A 17576-nucleotide genomic window follows, 5' to 3' on the forward strand; every position below is an offset into this window, starting at 1 on the left:
CGAGGAGCAATGGTGGCACCTGGGAAGGGGCTTTCTCCAGACCGAGAGCCATGGAGGGGCCCAGAGGTTTAGTGAGATGGGGGGGGGCGGGTACAGCACAGCCCCTGGGGCCTTGAGAACCCCTCTCCGGTTTCAATGGCTACCGCTGGGGTCGGGCTGCAGGGCACCCCCATGGGCTGGAACCAGCCGGGTTTAGCGCGGGCGGGACAGGGATTTGGGGTTACGGGTGTTTTCCTCCATCGTCTCCTCTCACCCTTCAGATAAGAAAATAGCCTGAGCTTCGCTAGGGCGTCGGCCCAGCCCCGCGCCGCGGACGGGTAAGCTCCCCCGGCCTGAGGAGAGCGTCTCCGCCGCCCGCGAAGGGCGCCAGGAAGGGGCGGGGTTTGTGCAGCCAGGGGGCGGGGCAGCCTGTCACCCCTGTCCCCCCCCCACGTCGCGGAGGCTTGTGGGTAAGGGCGGCTGGCCGCGGGGAGCCCGGTGGAGGGGCTGCGGGAGGCGGCCGCGCCTCGCGCCACCATCGCCGGGAGTCGCTTTTTCCCGCCCAGCGGCCGCCGGCCTGGCGAGCGGATCGCGACGCAGCCGGGCCCTGCCCGCTCCTCCCAGAGGTGTGACGGGGGGCGGCGCTCGCCCGGGCACGGACTCGCCGCTCCAGGTGGGCGGCGGCCTGTAAGCAGCGTCCCGGGCCCGCGAGAGGCCTGGCGCCGGCCGCTGGGCGGGGAGGAGAGGGGCCGAGCTAACATGGCCACTCCCGCCAAGGGGAAGAGCCTGCGGCCGCTGCACCCGGACACGCTGCGGGTGAGTGAGGGGCGGGAAGCGGCTGCGCGGCGCCCTGGCCGAGTCGCTCCCCCCGACCCCCTGAGCAGCACAGAGCGCGAGGGGGACGCCTGAGCTGGGGGCGATGGCGGGCTCGCTCCACGCGCCGTGAGCGACCCAATATCCACCCCCGCCCACCCCCTGGCTGGTCCCCTGGCAAAGGGAGGATGTGGCGGCGTTAAAAATCAGCGTTGCCCCAAAGGAGGCTTTTCTTAGGTGTGCGGTTAAATGATGTGACGGCGGCTCCACGCTGCCCGCCGCCGAACTGCTCTGCGCGGCGCTGGCTCTCCGGGCGCCTTGGCCGCCGCTGCAGATAAACCGCTTCTCTCTCCCCGGCTTTGCTGCCGGGTTCTGCTGCGCCGACGATGCAGTGGCTTACCCGGGAGCGTGATTGAAAAACTGAATCTGTTCATACGCGTTTTTTTTTTTATTCCCGGATCTGTTTCTACTGCGGTGGATTTTTTTTTTTTTTTAAAGCGTATTTTTACCGATCCTAAAACTTGGGCTACTTTTGACTTGGTACCTTTCTTTACTGAATTGTGGTTGGTAGCTGGACATTTTTAGCTGTTTCACTGGGGAAACTTTGATAAACGATCTTGTTCCGTGGCATTACTTCAAAAGAAGTAGCAGGAAAAAGAGGGAGGCCTTCTAGGATCGTTGTTGCAGTTCTATTGCTCAGAAAACAGCCAGGGTTAATATAAATTCTGCTACTAGCATTGTCTTCCAGCGTAAGAGTTGAAGTCAAACTATTTGCATTGTAGTTATAGCGACCTGTGTTCTCAATTGTATAATCTATGTAATGGGCTTTCAAGAAGTGAGGAAGAGATGATCAAGGCATGCTTTCTATGCAATGTCTATGTGAGGAGTGAACCTCTTGCCCAGCTAAGCAGGAACATTCTCTCCCCCACCTGAGAGCCTCATAGCAATCACCTGGGTGGATCCCCGGTCCTTTATTACTCCTGATTTCTGCAGGTGTGATAGGAGTTGAGTTTTGGGGGGTGTCTTCACTACTCACCCCTTCCACAAGCCTTTATATTAATTCTACACGGCTCAAGTGCCTGTATCTGCTACTGGGTTGGGAAAGGTTTGAGCCAGAGCACAGTGAAAACTAGCTCAGTTCTCAGTTTCATCCTACAGAGTTTTCAATCCCAGCAGTGAAAACTAACCAGATGGTTAAATTTTCCCTTGGTTACACTTGCGCAAAGCTATGAACAGTAGAAAAAAAACACTGAAGCTGTGTGAAGACTTTTAAGACAACTTATTTAACGAAAGCCTCCATCCTACAGGAAGGAAGCTAACCTTCACGCAGGAAAGCTTCCTGTTTTCCATATGTATATTTATGTCCTAAACTCACCTTTTTGTTTTTGTTTTTTTAGCCACCAAAAATCAACCTTAATATGGAAGATGAGGTCCAGTTTGTGACAATGAGAAGTAAGTTTCTGAACTTCAAATTTAGAGATGTTTCTTTTTCTCAAGGTTTATGCGGTTAGAGGAGGAGTTTGAATAAACTGCTGCTCTCTTCACAAACTTAGTTCCTGTATTTACCCAAAGAATGCCAGGTACTGTATACATACTTGCTTCCTTATTTGTTTATAATCTGTATAAAACAGAGGGAAGGAAGGCATAGAGCAAAATCAAGCAGTTGAGCAAGCGGTAATAATCAGCCCATCACTGACCATTTTGTTTTTCACTTTCCATCTCATTATAGTGATGGGTTATTAGTAGGGTCCTAGCAAATTCCTGGTCCATTTTGGTTAATTTCAATATCATAGGATTTTAAAAATCGTAAATTTCATGATTTTAGCTATTTAAATCTGAAATTTCATGGTGTTGTAATTGTAGGGGCCCTGACCCAAAAAGGAGTTGTCGTGGGATCACAAGGTTATTGTGGGAGGGTGTAGCAGTACTGAACACTACTTCTGTGCTGCTGCTGGTGGTGGTGCTGCCTTCAGAGCTGGGTAGCTAGAGAGTGGTGGCTGCTGGCTGGGAGTCCAGCTCTGAAGGCAAAGTCGCCACCAGCAGCAGTGCAGAAGTAAGCATGGCATGGTGTGGTATTTCCACCTTTACCTCTGCGCTGCAGCCTGCAGAGCTGGGCCCTCAGTCAGCAGCCGCCAATCTCTGGCCGCCCAGCTCTGAAGGCAGCAGCACAGAAGTAAGGGTGGCATGGTATGATATTGCCAGCCTTACTTCTGTGCTGCTGCTTGAGGGGCGCTGCTTTCACAGCTGGGTGCCTGGCCAACGGCTGCTACTCGCTGGTTGTCCAGCTCAGAAATGAGGGTGGCAATAGTGTGAACGCCCCCCTCCACCCAAAATAACCTTGTGACACTTTGTATGTATTGTTGAGATTGTTTTCCAATGTGCATTACTTTGCATTTATCAGTTTGTTGCCCGGTCACCCAGTTTTGTGAGATTCCTTTGTCACTCTTTGCAGTCTGATTTGGACTTAACGATCTTAAGTAATTTTGTCTGTCAAATTTGGCACCCCACTCCTTTTTCCAGATCATTATGAACAGGACTGGTCCCAGACAGATCCCAGGTGCACACTATTACCTGTCTTCATTGTGAAAACTGACCATTTATTCCTACCCTTTGTTTCCTATCTTTTAACCAGTTACTGATCCATGAGAGGACCTTCCCTCTTATTCCATGACTGCTTAATTTCCTTAAGACCCTTTAGTGGGGGACTTTGTCAAAGGCTTTGTGAAAGTCCAAGTACACTATATCCACTGGATCACCCTTTTCCACATGTTTGTTGACCTCCCCTCAAAGAATTATAATTGGTGAGGTGTGATTTCCCTTTACAAAAGCCATGTTGACTTTTCCCCCAACAAATCATGTTCATCCATGTGCCTCAGAATTCTGTTCTTTACTATAGTTTCAACCAATTTGCCTGGTACTGAAGTTGCCTATAATTGCAAGGATTGACTCTGGAGCCTTTTCTAAAAATTGGTGTCACATCAGCTATCCTCCAGTCATGTGCAGAAGCTGATTTAAGTGATAGGTTACATACCGCAGTTAGTAGTTCTGCAGTTTCGTATTTGAGTTCCTTCAAAACTCTTGTGTGAATACCTTCTGGACCTGGTGGCTTACTACCATTTAATTTATCAATTTGTTCCAGAACCTCCTCTGTTAACACATCAGCCTGGGACAGTTCCTCAGATTTGTCACCTAAAAAGAAAGTGTGGGAATCTCCCTTACATCCTCTGCAGTGAAGACTGATTCAAAGAATTCATTTAGTTTCTCCACAATGGCCTTATCTTCTTTGAGTGCTCCTTGAGCCCCTTGATCATCTAGTGGCTCCACTGATTGTGTGGCAGGCTTCCTGCTTCTGGTGTACTTTTAAAAAAAAAAAAAAAAATTGCTGTTAGCTTAATTTGATGTGGTGATTGGATCTCTGCCGTTCTGATATATAAGGTACACAACCTTACAGGAATGAAATAAATTAACATACCGTGAAGATGTCATGCAAACTAAGGACACGTGTCTCATTAATACTGGAAAATTTCAATTAAAAAAATCTTAAGATTTATTAAGTCAAACCTGGAGCAGGCATAGTCTTAACAGAATCAGGGACAGAAATTGGTCGTTTAATAGCACAAATTAAGGAATATATGGGACAAATTCTGCTATGAGTTACATGCCATGCAACTCAATTGAAGTTAGTGGGCTGTGGAGAACTTGGCCCATAGGTGTTTTTAAATCAAATTTCAGGTGCTCTTGGGCTGTAAAACCTGGACTGGAGTGCACCCTATAGTGATACAATATTTGAAACTTCTGAACCATAGAGAGAACCAGTAGGAGAGCCTCTTAGGCCTGTGGAGCACCTTCAATGTTTTACAGATAGGCAGAGGTAGGTCTTGATTCCATATACTCTCAAATGACTCTTGGACCTGTAGTGTCTCTTGTTGAGCTCAGTGAGAGTCTTCCTTCATGGATGCAATTACAGGATTGGGGATTTAGTTTATTAGAACAGTTCTGATGAGCATAGCAAGCTTTCTGCTGGGATTCCTCGGTTGTGTGGTTCTCACTGTCTTGTAAGGTGTTGCGTATCCTGGGGTTCAAAAGATTCAGTATTTGAACTGAATATGTACTCTAATATTTCACATTCGAATAAAACATTTCCAGGTTAAATTGCAGGAATTAAAGGCAGAAAAATGGCCAAAGTGTAAGGGTACCAAGCAGTTTCTCTGTGTCAGTCTTCAAAACTTTTGATAGCTGCATGTGCAATATCCTTGAGCTCTGCACCTTTGATGTCTAAGCAAAACTTTAAGGGTAAAATAAAGTACTGCTCGGAAACATTTATGTGATTAATAACTGAATTGTTTTTTAAACCATAAACTTCATCCAATTATCAGAAATCATCTTAATAAGTTTATGTAAGCTGGGTGTACACTAGGAGTGGTTCACTGGTATAGAAGTACTAATATACTGTACCAGCAAAGCACTCCTAGTGTGGACACAGCTAAACAAGCAAAGCTGTGCTACTTATTAGTAAAGTGCAGTTTTGCTGGAATGGCTGCATCTACACTACAGACTTCTGCTGGCATAGCTATGTCAGTCAGAAGTGTGATTTCTGACCAATATAGCTGTACTGACAGTCATCTGCAGTGTAGACATAACCTTAGTTTAGACAACCTTTCTCACAGTCAGAAGCTAAACATTTCCAAATTAATTCCACTTCCCCTAAAAAAAAAAAAAAAAATCTGGAAGAGGGTATTTTTATGCTGTCTTTCTCCCAAAGGGGTAACTTCCTCCTACAAGTTATTAGCACCTTTTCTGAGTTGTAATGCAAGGGAGAAAAATAAAGAAAACTTTCTGTTGATTAGTTTTCTGTGGTCAACGTCTGAATTATTCTCTTCTTTCTGAAAGATCAAAAGGCAGCTGGAGTTCTTAAAAAAGATTTTGTTCTTGATGTTTTGATTAAATGAAATGGAGGAGCAAATTAGCCAGTGATTGAATTTAATGGAAGTAAATTGTGGTAATTGATACTCTTATAATTACAGCTGTTTGAAAACTGGGTGGTCTAGTTTACTTTTTCCTTTGTTAGAAGTCATTTAATAAGTTATGTGCAGACATAATAAGCAACTTTTAATTTTATGTTATGTTTAAGTGAGGGACCAGATGGCATAGGTAGGTTGCATTCAGACAGTCTTTTACTTCTTGGTTTCAGGCTTGTAATTGGCAACAGGACTATTTTAAACACAAGATATCATCATGGCTGTTTAGTAGCCTACCAGTTTGTAAAATTACTTATACATATGTTCATATCACAGTTGATATCCTTGTTGGAAGTCTAATGTCAAGAATTTAAAAGGCATGGCGATACCTTTTAGCTTTCTAGATGTAACTTCTGCAAATTAATTAAGGCATATTGGATGGACAGCTTTCTTTATGACTTGTACTGATATAGAACAAAACTTCAACCTCCTGTCCTAATAACACTTTTCATAAGCATTGTATATTGGAAAATTATGACAATGTTTTGAACAGGACTGCATGGATTAATACTAAATGATGCAATGTCAAACCTTTACAGAAACCCTGAAAGTCACAAAGCCTCGTTTTGATGCATCCCTGGTTTACTTGACCCGAAAATTCATGGATCTTGTCAAAACTGCTCCAGATGGTGTTCTTGATTTGAATGAAGTAGCAACAACTCTTGGGGTACGAAAACGAAGAGTATATGACATCACCAATGTACTGGATGGAATCCACCTAATTCAGAAAAGATCTAAGAATCTTATCCAGTGGGTGTGAGTTGGCTTTGAAATTTCTAACTTACATTTGCAAAAATAATACAGATATTTTGTATAATGTAGTTTGACCTAACTTTGACTTAATTGTGAACACGTGTTTTAGCTTCATTCGTGTTTTGCAGTAACTTTCATAAATGAGATGGTACAGCCTCTTAAATTACACTGTATAATTAATACAGTCTGTAATTATAGGATGCTTTTAACTTTCTAGTATCAGGAAATGAAGCAATTGTGAAGATTTTTTTTAACTGACTACAAGAAACTAAAAATAATAGTTTATGACCAAAAAGCTTTCAACATTTTAGGTTCGCTTTTTTAAAAGTTAAAAAATGTTTAAGTATTTTGTATTGCACTACAGAATTTATTTATAAATATAAGCTTTAAATAATATTCTTGATAACTTTCATATTCTTTTAGAGGATCTGATCTCGATCAGGTTGCTGGAAAGGCATCAGAACAGCAAAAGCTTAGAGATGAACTTTCTGATTTATCAACAATGGAAGAAGCTCTGGATGAATTAATTAAGGACTGTGCTCACCAGTTGTTTGAATTAACGGATGATAAAGAAAACACAAAATACCCTTTTAACTGCTGGATCAGTTACTTTGGCTACTGGCACCAAGCATTTAGTGGTGGAAATTTAATATAGCGAGTAAGACGTGGAATTCATTGCCTTCCTCCTCATGATTTAGTACAGGGCAAGTAATACTTGGAATTACTGGTCCCAAATAAACTTTTATGTGCAGGTAATGTCTATATAGAATAAACAGCAGAAGGTAAAAGTTGAAGGTGTGGTCTTAAAGGAACACTGTCACTGTAGTAATTATGAATATTTACATTTAGTAGTCCTATCTCATAGGCAAGCTTTGACAAATGAAAAGTCTTTTTGTAATTGAGATGAATTAAATACCAAACATGAAAATTGGGAATATCACCTAAGATTCCTCATTCTATGCTTGCCTCTAGGCAGAAGGCTAACTAGAAAAAAGTCTGGTACTTAAATAAATTCATTTTCAGACAATGACCAGTGAAACTTGGCCATTCCTTGAAAGAGATCAGAAAGTAATTATATCACACAGTAACAGCCATCCCTTCTTCTTAAAACAGTTAACAGATTTCCTTATAGAATCCTTGACTTGTGTGTACACTAGCTTATGTGACATATCAAGATATTCATAGCATTAAGGCCTTTCAAGAACAGATTGTTATGGCAATCAAAGCTCCAGAAGAAACAAAACTAGAAATACCAGCTCCTAAAGAAGTAAGTATTGCTTTTCATTACTCTAAGTCAACTGCATTTTTAGAATTTGAGTTTGCAAGAAGAGCAATTGATTTTTCACATACTGAAATTAATATTGGTATGATAGAATATTGGTGTTCTTATCTGATACTTTTCATAAAACAAAGGTACCTGCAATAATGTTTGGTGTAAAAGTGTGTGGGGACAGTGTTTTAGCTTTTAAGATGGTAACTCTTATTACCTAGACTAGGAAAAAATAGTATCATAGATTACCACTTCACTTTTGCTGTGGATGAAGGAGCATCTGTAACTGATGCCCAAGCTACCTCATTCTGTATTTGAGTTTGAGAGGGAATTGAATAAAGAAGCTTATACAGTACTTTACAGGGTTTAATACAAACTCCAAAGTATAAATAGATTGTAAAATCTAGGCAAGTGAGATCATTCTAGAATTTTGTCAGGAGAGGCTTATAATTGCTAGTGAAAAGTACCTCACATCTCTCTGGTCGCTTACTGTCCTGTTATATAGGAAGTCAGACTAGATGATCATAATGGTTCCTTTTGGCCTAAAAAAACCTTAGTTTATTTTTGTTACAAACTGCAAAAATATTGTGGCTTTGGGCATTTGTGTGTTTGCTGAGGTACACGTGCTGATTTCATCTGAAAATTTTTTTATTCCAAGTTCTGAATAGAATAGACTATATGCAAGATGCATCTGTTTTTAAAAGTGAAAAGGGGTCAATTTTAAAAAAAAAAAAAAGGGAAATTAAAGAAGCAGAGTAACTTGCACACAACACTATGTTTAAAAAAAAGATTAAGATTGTAAAATCAAGCACTCAAGTTAAGAAATGTCACCTTTAAGGTTCCTTGTACAGCCTGAATTTGGTCCCATTGTGCATAAGCATTATGATCTTTAATTGTATGATCACATACTATTTTTTCTTCACAGTGTATCTACCTCAGTCAGTGCAAAGGATAGATGGTATTCACTTAAACCTTGCTCAGGAAACCAAATTATTAATTTTTGTGGGCTTTTCTAAGGTGCTCATTGCTAAAGTACCTGAATGCTTCACAAATTAATGTAATTTAAAACCACATCTTGAGATGAGGCGGTTTGATTAACATCCTCCATTTTAAAGATGGAGAACTGAGGCACAGAGATTAAGAGTATGTCTACACGGGCAGCGATCGATCCAGCGGGGGTCGATTTATCGCATCTAGACTAGACGCAATAAATCAATCCCCGAGCACTCTCCCGTCGACTCCTGTACTCCACAGCCGCGAGAGGCGGAGTCGATGGGGGAGTGGCAGCAGTCGACTTATGTGTGTGGTGAAGACACCACGGTGAGTAGGTCTAAGTACGTCGACTTCAGCTACGTTATTCATGTATCTGAAGCTGTGCAACTTAGATGCCCCCTTTCTCCCCCCCGCCCCCCCGGGTACAGATCAGGGCTTAGTTTACAAGCATACGCTACTACCCAATTTGAGACTCCTAGACCTGACTTTTCAAAGTACTTAACCCTATATAGATCTTTATATGTTCAAAGCACAGCTCCTGTTGACTTCGGTTGCAGCTGTGAGTGTGCAGCACTTAAGCAAACCAGATCCCAGGGTGTTAAGTCAGGCAATCAAAAAAGAAAAACATACAATTAGTGATGATCTCTGACAAGCTTGGTTTCGCTAACTTGCTTAGCATCAGGGAGCTACAGCTTCTCAAATTACATACTGCTTTGGCTATAGTGTAAATTTCTGGCAGTGGGTTTCCCTACTTTCATTCTTGGAAACAGCTGTAAACTGCCTGACTTTGAAATTTTCCGAAATGATTCCTCCTCAGGTAGATGCCTAACATGGAAATTTTCAGCCTAATTGGTTGGTTAGGCACAGTTTTATAAGCAACTGAAAACAGAGGCTTATAATAGAAAGTTTCAAGCAATCTTAGTAAGAGGTGCTACCAGCCATGACTGTAATTGTTTGAAAGCTAGTACAACATACTATAAAATTTTCATGCATATTTTTTTTTAATAATGCACTTGTCTCTTTGGGGAAAAAATAGTTCTAGAACTTGTTTCCCTATAATGTTTACACCTAAATCAGTTTTTTGATTAATGTCTTGGGGTGATTTCGTGTCCTCTGCCTCTGGTTCTTGAAAGCCCATTACATTGCTGATATCTACTGGGGGTGTTGACATAGCAATTTATTAAATTTGTCCTGCCTTACTGATTGTGTTAGCAGTAAAATTTGTGCCAACACTGATTGATTGTTTTGAGCTATTCAATTGTCACATTGACCCTAAACTCATCACTTTTGCTACCTCTGTTTATAACAGTGTAATAAAATTCAGTCATTTATCAACATGGCCTGTTGAAAATGACCAACTAAAAAAAGTAGTTCTTCACATTGGATGGACCCTTGTCAAAATAAAACCCTTCTAGCACACAGAATTGTTCAGTTGCTTAATTACATTATTTAATAGATGTCATTCAATATGGCAGCTTCATAGGTAACCCTACCAATTTACCAAGAACTAAAGAACCTTTAAATTGGCTTAAGTAAAGTCTCTTGAAATTAATATGTCCCTCCTATATCTAGACCTGTTTTTGTATGTTAATTTGTGTTAAAATAGAAGCATAATACTTGAAGTAAAAATTAGTTTGTCTTAATCTATAAATTTCTTCTGATTCCATGTATATAAAATCCGTTTTACAGGATTGTATAGAAGTACGTATAAAGAGCACAAAGGGACCCATTGATGTATATTTATGTGAAGTGGAGCAAGATAACCCAGGTGCCAAAACTTTTGAAGATATGGATACTCTGACGTCGGAAACTAAATCACCGGTACCTCTTGATGAAGGTATGTGAGAAATTTAAATGGAAGAAAGGCATTTATCAACATGAGACAAACTACTGTGAAATATGTATTGTATTTAGTTCAGTTTGTCAGAATGATAAACACTTATAATCCCCCTGAAACTTGTTTGAGTAGCAGCCATGTTAGTCTGTATTCGCAAAAAGAAAAGAAGTACTTGTGGCACCTTGAAGACTAACAAATTTATTTGAGCATAAGCTTTCGTGAGCTACAGCTCACGAAAGCTTATGCTCAAATAAATTTGTTAGTCTTCAAGGTGCCACAAGTACACCTGAAACTTGTGTAATTTTAAAAGTGGGCTAAATTCTCAGCATATGAAAAATATTTCAGAATCAACTTTAGCTCTTGTTACTAGAGCTGGGCAAAATCTTTTGGATAAATAGTTTTTGTTGAACAATGTGGTTTTTGTTGACATGAAACTGTTTTCAGATTTGACACACATTAATAGTTTAGTCCAAAAAAAAAGTTTTGGGCTAGATTTGCAAAGGAACATAGGTCCCATTCAGAGAACAGCTGGCGGTGGGTTCATCCTTACAACTTTTAGCCCAATGCATAGAGCCAGGGATGTGGAAGGCCTGGGTTCCGTTATCTCCATTTCTTTATACAGGGCAAGGATTTGGATTGGTTCTTCTACCTCACAGGATCATCCCCTAATCACCAAGCTATGGGGTGTTCTGGGGCAAGTCTCTCTCCTGTTGAAGCTGTTCCACTTTGTATAAAGTACTTGAGCCAGAGAGAGAGAGTGATAGGGGACTCACCACCACCAGGCTATGTTTACTAACTACTGGGCTAAAAGTTATAAGGAAGGCTCCTCCTCCTCTTCTTGGTGTTTAGTGAATCTAGCCCTTTAATAATGCTGGAAACAAAGCATTTCAGATCAAACATGTTTCGTTCATTCAGGAACGGACTTCTTGATTCTCTGAAACATTTTAAGATCTTTAGATTAATTTTGACTCAAACTAATTTTTTTTTTTTTTTACAGAACTCTGGGTGAACTGAAAAAATCAGTTATTTGCTCTGCTCTACTGGTTACCTATACATATTTTGATTTGTGTAACACTATTGTATAATATAATCTGGTGCCCTGCTGTTCTGTGATTAGATGTATAATGCCTTGCTACAGAATCTTACAGTTTGCAAAACAGGAAAACTTGACAACTAACTCAATTGCTCACTTCAAGTGAGAGCGGATATGTCTGTCTTCATCAATAGAGATGCAAAATAACCAGTCATATATGCAGGTTACTGCTGTCTGGAAGCAAACAAAGCAGGATATATAGTTTTGATGGGACGGTGTGGGGAGTAGTTAAGGTGACTTATTTTCAGAATGCTATTTGAAAAGCAGTAGTTGCCCTTCCCCCGGTAAGATTTGTTTTTGTGCCACTTGTGGAATAGCAACATGGTGATGTGATTGGTCCGTTTCTGACAGTCGTTGTGTTAACATAATCCTAACGCAATAGTTTTTCCTTATAAACTATCTCCTGTGTTTAGTGGCACTAATCCTAGAGGGATGAGAAGTTAACCCTTTGCAAAAGTCAGTGTAAAGAGGTCCAAGATTTGTAGCTTCCAGCATGTAGTTATAGAATGTTAATCGTCTTCCATAGGGAGTGGAAATATTTTTTAAAACAATGGAGTCCAGGATTTCTGTAATTAGTGTGGGTATAAAACTGTGGATGACCTGTTCCTGTTTACTTGCCACAGCAATACTCAATAAAATCACTAACTTCCCTCAAAATTCTCATGTCTTGTACCTTCCTACATAAATTAGTCTTGGATTTCTTCTTTGAGTGCCAAGGAAAAGAGGAATTGGGGATTATTTCTGTTACAAAATAGCTTAAATTATTAATAATCAGCCATTCCTATTTTTTTTAAGTGAGATAGTCAGGATTCTAAAGTACATTTCTGCTTTCAACCATGGCAATACTTAGCAACTTGTCCTATTAGAACAAAAAGACTAGCAGTAAGGATTTCTGGGTTTAATTCCCTCCTCTGCTGCACATTCAATGTGAAGTTGGGCAAATCATGTAATCTCTACTTCCATTTATCTGTCTTGCAAAATGAGTATAATAACTGGTGTGATGAGACTAAATATTTTGAAATCTTTGAATAAGACATATTAATAAATTTTCTGTGTCAAGCATTTATCTCAGTAAAGTTTGGGAAACCTCTATTAGCAGTTTAAGCTATAAAGCACAGCATGAATTAGTTCATCATTTTACTTGCATAAGCAGTCATGCTTCATGTTAGCACTTCTTGTGTAACTATTGCTTGTCTCTATAAACTGCTCAAATGTAGGATCAGCTTTAAAGAATAACGCTTCTTGTATCTGCCTAGTTTGTTTTTCCCCCACTTCCTTGTTTTTGTGCCTATCAAGATTTACACTCCCTTTCATGTCACGCAACCACATATTTTTTTTTATTTCACTGGTTTAAGTACTACTGTCCTAGCACCTCCCCGCCCTTATGTTTTTCAGTATCAGAGGAGTGATCTTAACGGTGAGGGGCGATAGAACCATTTTATAGTGTCGTTCGTTACCCTGTAATTCTTACACCTGAATTTTTAAAGGGCATATATGTAAAGTTTCTAAATCAGTGTATAGCACAATAAGATCATATGTAGATGCAGTACTTTTTTTAATTCTACCATACCTTAGCTTTCATAAATATGAATGTTCCCTGAAAGAGAATAAATGTTTTGGTAATCTTTTTCACTTCCCTTCTAGAGTGAAATCTTCTAAATCAACTTGAAGGGTGAAGAACCATTAGAACACCAAATCCTGTGCAGATTATCATGAATATCTGCACTGCAGAATTCCCTGAGTCACTTGGAACTATGAATATTTTTTCAAACTTAAAATGGGAATAATTCAGTTGTTGAGTGCTTTCACACAATTATCTTCAATTGCTTCAGCCTAAAAGAAGGCAATTCAAGGAACCATTTTTAGGAGCTTTGTTTCTACACTTGTGCGTAATCTGCAGCGTTTGGGGGAAATGGCCTTGTTTTTACCGTTTTTATTAAATAATTTGAATGATAATAAATATGGACAAGAAATTACTTCAAAAAATGAAGGTTCTTTAAAGCCACATCTGGACCAAAATATGGTCCTGCAAGAATAGAGATAATAAAGAAGCACTTTTAATTCTGAAGCTGCACTGTCACTAAACAGGATTGTTAAATATAATGCAAGAATCAAGAACTGGAGCATTGGAAGACTTTTCTTACCCATAAGGAATATGACAAGTAAACATTATGAAAAATTGAAGCTATGCCTTGCACTATGTGGATGTGGTTTGCATCTAACTCTGCACGGTGCTAACAATGAAGTTAAAGGCATGGCTTTTGTGTGTGTGTGTGTGTGTGTGTATATATATATATATCTGTATCATGTTTAGATAGTCACTAATGTAGATTGACAAAATGAATTGCACTTTTGCCTTTGTACAGCAAAAACTGAAATAAACCTGTAAATATAAAAAGTCAGTCTAACGGTGTTTAGTTGAACTTCATCTTGGCTTTCTCTTTAAACAGTAGAAAGTCATTAGGTGAATATAATCACGATTCATCACAGTTTTAATTGCACTGTTAAACAATAGAATACCAATTGAAATTTATTAAATATTTTGGATGTTTTTCTACATTTTCATATATATATATATTGAAATCAAAGTATACTTTTATTACAAATATTTACACTGTAAAAATGATAAAAGAAATACTATTTTTCAATTCATCTCATACAAGTACTGTAATGCAATCTTTTTGTTGTGCAAGTGCAACTTACAAATGTAGATTTTTTTATTTTTTTTGTACACAACTGCACTCAAAAACAAAACAATGTAAAACTTTAGATGCTTCAAGTCCACTCGGTCCTATTTGTTCAGCCAATCGCTAAGTCAAACAAATTTGTTTACATTTACAAGAGATAATATTGTCCTCTTTACAGTGTCATCAAAAAGTAAGAACAGGTGTTCGCATGGCACTTTTGTAGCCAGCATTGCAAAGTCTTTACGTGCCAGATATGCTAAACATTCATATGCCCCTTCATGCTTTGGCCACCATTCCAGAGGATATGCTTCCATGCTGATGCTCATTTAAAAAAAATAGTACATTAATTAAATTTGTGACTGAACTCCTTGGGGGAGAATTGTATGTTCCCTGCTCTTTTTTGCCCACTTCTGCCATATATTTCATGTTATAGCAGTCTCGGATGATGGCTCAGCACTTTCACTGCAGATTTGACAAAACACAAGGTACCAATGTGAGATTTCTAAAGATAGCTACAGTACTTGACCCAAGGTTTAAGAATCTGAAGTGCCTTCCAAAATCTGAAAGGGACGAGGTGTGGAGCATGCTTTCAGAAGTCTTAAAAGAGCAATACTCCGATGCGGAAACTACAGAACCCAAACCAGCAAAAAAGAACAACAACCTTCTGCTGGTGGCATCTGACTCGGATAATGAAAATGAACATGCGTTGGTCCTCAGTGCTTTGGATTGTTATCGAGCAGAACCTGTCATCCGCATGGACTCGCATCCTCTGGCATGGTGGTTGAAGCAGGAAGGGACATATGAATCTTTGTGCATATGGCATGTAAATATCTTGCAACACCGGTTACAACAGTGCCTTGAGAAGACCTGTTTTCACTTTCAGGTGACATTGTAAACAAGAAGTAGGCAGCATTATCTTCTGCAAATGTAAACAAACTTGATTGGCTGAACAAGAAGTAGGACTGAGTGGACTTGCAAGCTTCAAAATTTTACATGGTTTTATTTATGAATGCAGTTTTTTTCTTTTCACAATTCTATATTTGTAAGTTCAACTTTCATGATAAAGAGATTGCACTACAGTACTTGCATTAGGTGAATTGAAAAATACTATTTTTGGTTTTTACAGTGCAAATACTTCGTAATCAAAAATAAATTATAAAGTGAGTACTGTGCACTTGAAATCAATAAATTTGAAAATGTAGAACACATCCAAAAATATTTAAATGGTATTCTATTATTGTTTAACAGTGCAATTAATTGTGTGATTTTTTTTAATTGCTTGCCAGCCCTAATTGAAACATTTTATTGTACCGGCTCACTAACTTCTATAATTAGATGGTATGTCATTGTAGTATTGAGGCATCTTGACAGTGCTACATACCCAGTGATCGATGTGTAAATCTGTTGTTAATAGTTGCTGCATATGTCTTGAACTTAACTGTAATGCAGTGCTTCAGAATAGTAGAGCTGCCTTTTTCATAATTTTACCATGCAAAAAGGTGCCTAATTTGGAACTGTTCTCTCAGCTGTAGCTGCAGTTTCCCTTTTTTTCTAAAATGTTTAACAAGGTATAAAGTGTTTTACACTACTGTCCCTCTGGGACTATTTTTCCAAATGAGTTAGTTCATCTGGGATAACAACTTAAGTGTGGGACTCGCTATTGTTTTGCTATAGTATAGATTGTATGCGTATCAAGATTTTTCTTTAATTTGCCCATGCATAATTTTAAACTTCCAACTATGACAGACTTAGTGTAATCACTTTCTCAATTCACAGGAAGGTCAAAAATAGAACTACCACTATGTTCTAACTGCTGAAATACTTTACTGTAGTTAAGTCCATTAAAGCCAATGCTAATTGGAGACTTCAGCTAATCAGAATTTTTAAATATTGATGTTTTATACAGCTGTTTAAAACAAGTCCGCTTTTATTTTGTTAACAAACAGCAGAGGGTAGCGGACTCTAAATAGCTTAAATGCAACTAAATGAAGACCCCAAATTAATCCAATTATATATAGTTTGCCCAGTAGATAAAGTATTAAGCAGACCAATACTTGTTTCAAGCAGCACTCAGATGTTTTCTATGTGATCTAACAACTTCCAGATCTAGGGAGATGGCTTAGTGAATTCCAAATGGGACTTCAGCATTATTGGAATCTCATTATCTTTCCTACTTTGGCTTCCTTTAGTACAGTGAACCATGAGCTTCAATAGAAGCATTACTTAGGATTCATCTAAGGTTTAGGAAAAAATGAAGGTACACTTGCTGGCTTGGTTATAATATGGATTGAGATGAAGCTTGTAAAGGATCCGGAGCAAGCAAGAAATTAGAAAGCATCTGTGAGTAGAGAGATCATTGGAGGAAGATATGATTTCTTGAGAACCTGTTCAGTAGACCTTAGATTAAATTGTCTGAGTTGCAAGACCTCAGTCTGTCTGACAAAACATATCTCCCTCTAGGTGGCAGAGTTGTTTGCTTTTGGACGGAATAAGCAGTAATCATTTAATTAGCCTTTTCTAGGATCATTTCAACAGTTTGGACAATTTGGACTGTTTACTGTGAAATAAACACTTAAGATTTTATTAGCACAAGAGTGAGGAAACCTACATTTTGTGCATTAGGATAGGGTCTTGAACTGGAGCTGTGAAGTCATGTAATGTGGAATAATGAGCTGTGCATATATTAAATGGACTCCATCTTAAACACACTTGTCAATGTTATTTGCAACAAGTAAAAATATTGACATCGCTATTAAAGAGAAGTTGAGGAAGTTTTTTCTTTGTCATGTATTTTTGTCATGCATTTTGTAGATAGTATCCTCTTTTCACCTTTTAGTGTGGGTCTTTCACACAGCAACAGATGGAGGAAAAACATTTAAACATTTAAAAAAAAAAAGGGGGGGGTAAAATTACAAAATTGTGAGGGAAGCCTGGGGCCAGATGTAAATATGAAACTACTCTTAATAGAGAAGATAAGACTTTACTCCTGTGAGTATATATAATACAGTGCATCTATTTGATTTTTTTGTGTGTAAAGTGGTTATTGAAATTACTTGTTTTTTATATAAAAATAAACCATTTTGCAACATGCGTGCCTGCATAATGTTCCTCCCTCAACTGTCTCCAGGTATTC

At 39.2% G+C, this 17576-nt stretch overlaps 1 protein-coding gene across 4 annotated transcripts; it reads left to right on the plus strand.

Moving 5' to 3' along the window:
- Window positions 1-435: 435 nt before the first annotated feature.
- On the plus strand, window positions 436-17326 carry E2F6 (E2F transcription factor 6). Of its 4 annotated transcripts, none has more exons than XM_038396827.2 (7): window positions 436-795; window positions 2190-2244; window positions 6350-6566; window positions 6987-7145; window positions 7716-7830; window positions 10516-10663; window positions 11661-12505. In XM_038396827.2, the coding sequence occupies exons 1-7, from the start codon at window positions 739-741 to the stop codon at window positions 11675-11677; spliced, it is 768 nt and encodes a 255-aa protein (XP_038252755.1). In that variant the 5' UTR covers window positions 436-738; the 3' UTR covers window positions 11678-12505. The 4 variants fall into 4 exon arrangements, with proteins under 4 accessions (XP_038252755.1, XP_038252760.1, XP_038252758.1 ...); XM_038396832.2 differs by having other exon boundaries at window positions 439-652; XM_038396830.2 differs by lacking the exon at window positions 11661-12505 and adding an exon at window positions 13401-17326 and having other exon boundaries at window positions 510-795.
- Window positions 17327-17576: the final 250 nt, after the last annotated feature.

The sequence above is a fragment of the Dermochelys coriacea genome, chromosome 3 (genome assembly GCF_009764565.3).
Source record: "Dermochelys coriacea isolate rDerCor1 chromosome 3, rDerCor1.pri.v4, whole genome shotgun sequence".
Classification (NCBI taxonomy): domain Eukaryota; kingdom Metazoa; phylum Chordata; order Testudines; family Dermochelyidae; genus Dermochelys; species Dermochelys coriacea.

What these genes read in the sequence shown, in the direction of transcription:
- E2F6 (XM_038396827.2), top strand. Translation starts at nt 739, where the DNA reads ATGGCCACTCCCGCCAAGGGGAAGAGCCTGCGGCCGCTGCACCCGGAC. An exon ending in TGCACCCGGACACGCTGCGG is followed by an intron (nt 796 to 2,189) that starts GTGAGTGAGGGG and finishes TTGTTTTTTTAG; the next exon opens with CCACCAAAAATCAACCTTAA. An exon ending in GATGATAAAGAAAACACAAA is followed by an intron (nt 7,146 to 7,715) that starts ATACCCTTTTAA and finishes ACTTGTGTGTAC; the next exon opens with ACTAGCTTATGTGACATATC.